Source organism: Sphaeroforma arctica (assembly GCF_001186125.1).
Source record: "Sphaeroforma arctica JP610 unplaced genomic scaffold supercont1.15205, whole genome shotgun sequence".
In the NCBI taxonomy this organism is placed as follows: Eukaryota; class Ichthyosporea; order Ichthyophonida; genus Sphaeroforma; species Sphaeroforma arctica.
The window spans coordinates 1-526 of record NW_014025353.1 but is presented as its reverse complement, the minus strand read 5'-3'; the positions used below and the strand labels follow the sequence as shown (position 1 = coordinate 526).

The following is a 526-nucleotide window of genomic DNA, read 5'->3' as shown; positions in this document are numbered from 1 at the left end:
TCGTCAAGAACCTGGAGACCGAATTGTTTTCCAGTGAGTGACGGTGTCTTCGAGGTCTCGAAGATATCTACGTACAGCTTCGATCCCGAAACTTCTAGAACCACAAATTTACGTTTACCCTTCGACCGGACCAACTTGCGAGTAATTCTGGCCCGTGTCAACTTGCCTTGCACGCAAGCTCTACAGAAGGGAAGCTTCTCACCCCAACGTCTGGTAACTTTCTCCATTCCTGCGCAAACCATTGTCTCTTTCATCAGTTCCAAGCTTACATGGCCAAGTCTATGATGCCACATGAGCATATCTGCTTCACTATCATCGGATGCCACAAGGGCCTTATCTTCATTGACAATCTTTGTACCCGAATGTGTTCGGTTCACGGGTGACTTCAGATCCCTCAGGGAAACGATGTATAGCCCTTGTCTAACCGTTGCTTTCACCAAACAACCCTGCGGATCAAATAATGTGCAGTCGTTCTTCTCGCACGTCGCCTTCCAGCCGTTCTTAACAAGCTGTCGTACGGATAAAA

At 47.9% G+C, this 526-nt stretch overlaps 1 protein-coding gene across 1 annotated transcript; it reads right to left on the bottom strand.

The window, feature by feature from the left end:
* Nucleotides 1–11: 11 nt before the first annotated feature.
* Nucleotides 12–242, bottom strand: SARC_18281 (hypothetical protein; the record flags this gene model as incomplete). Its single annotated transcript, XM_014287642.1, has 1 exon — nt 12–242. A coding segment is annotated over one exon (231 nt), but the record flags the coding sequence as incomplete, so codon positions are not given.
* Nucleotides 243–526: the final 284 nt, after the last annotated feature.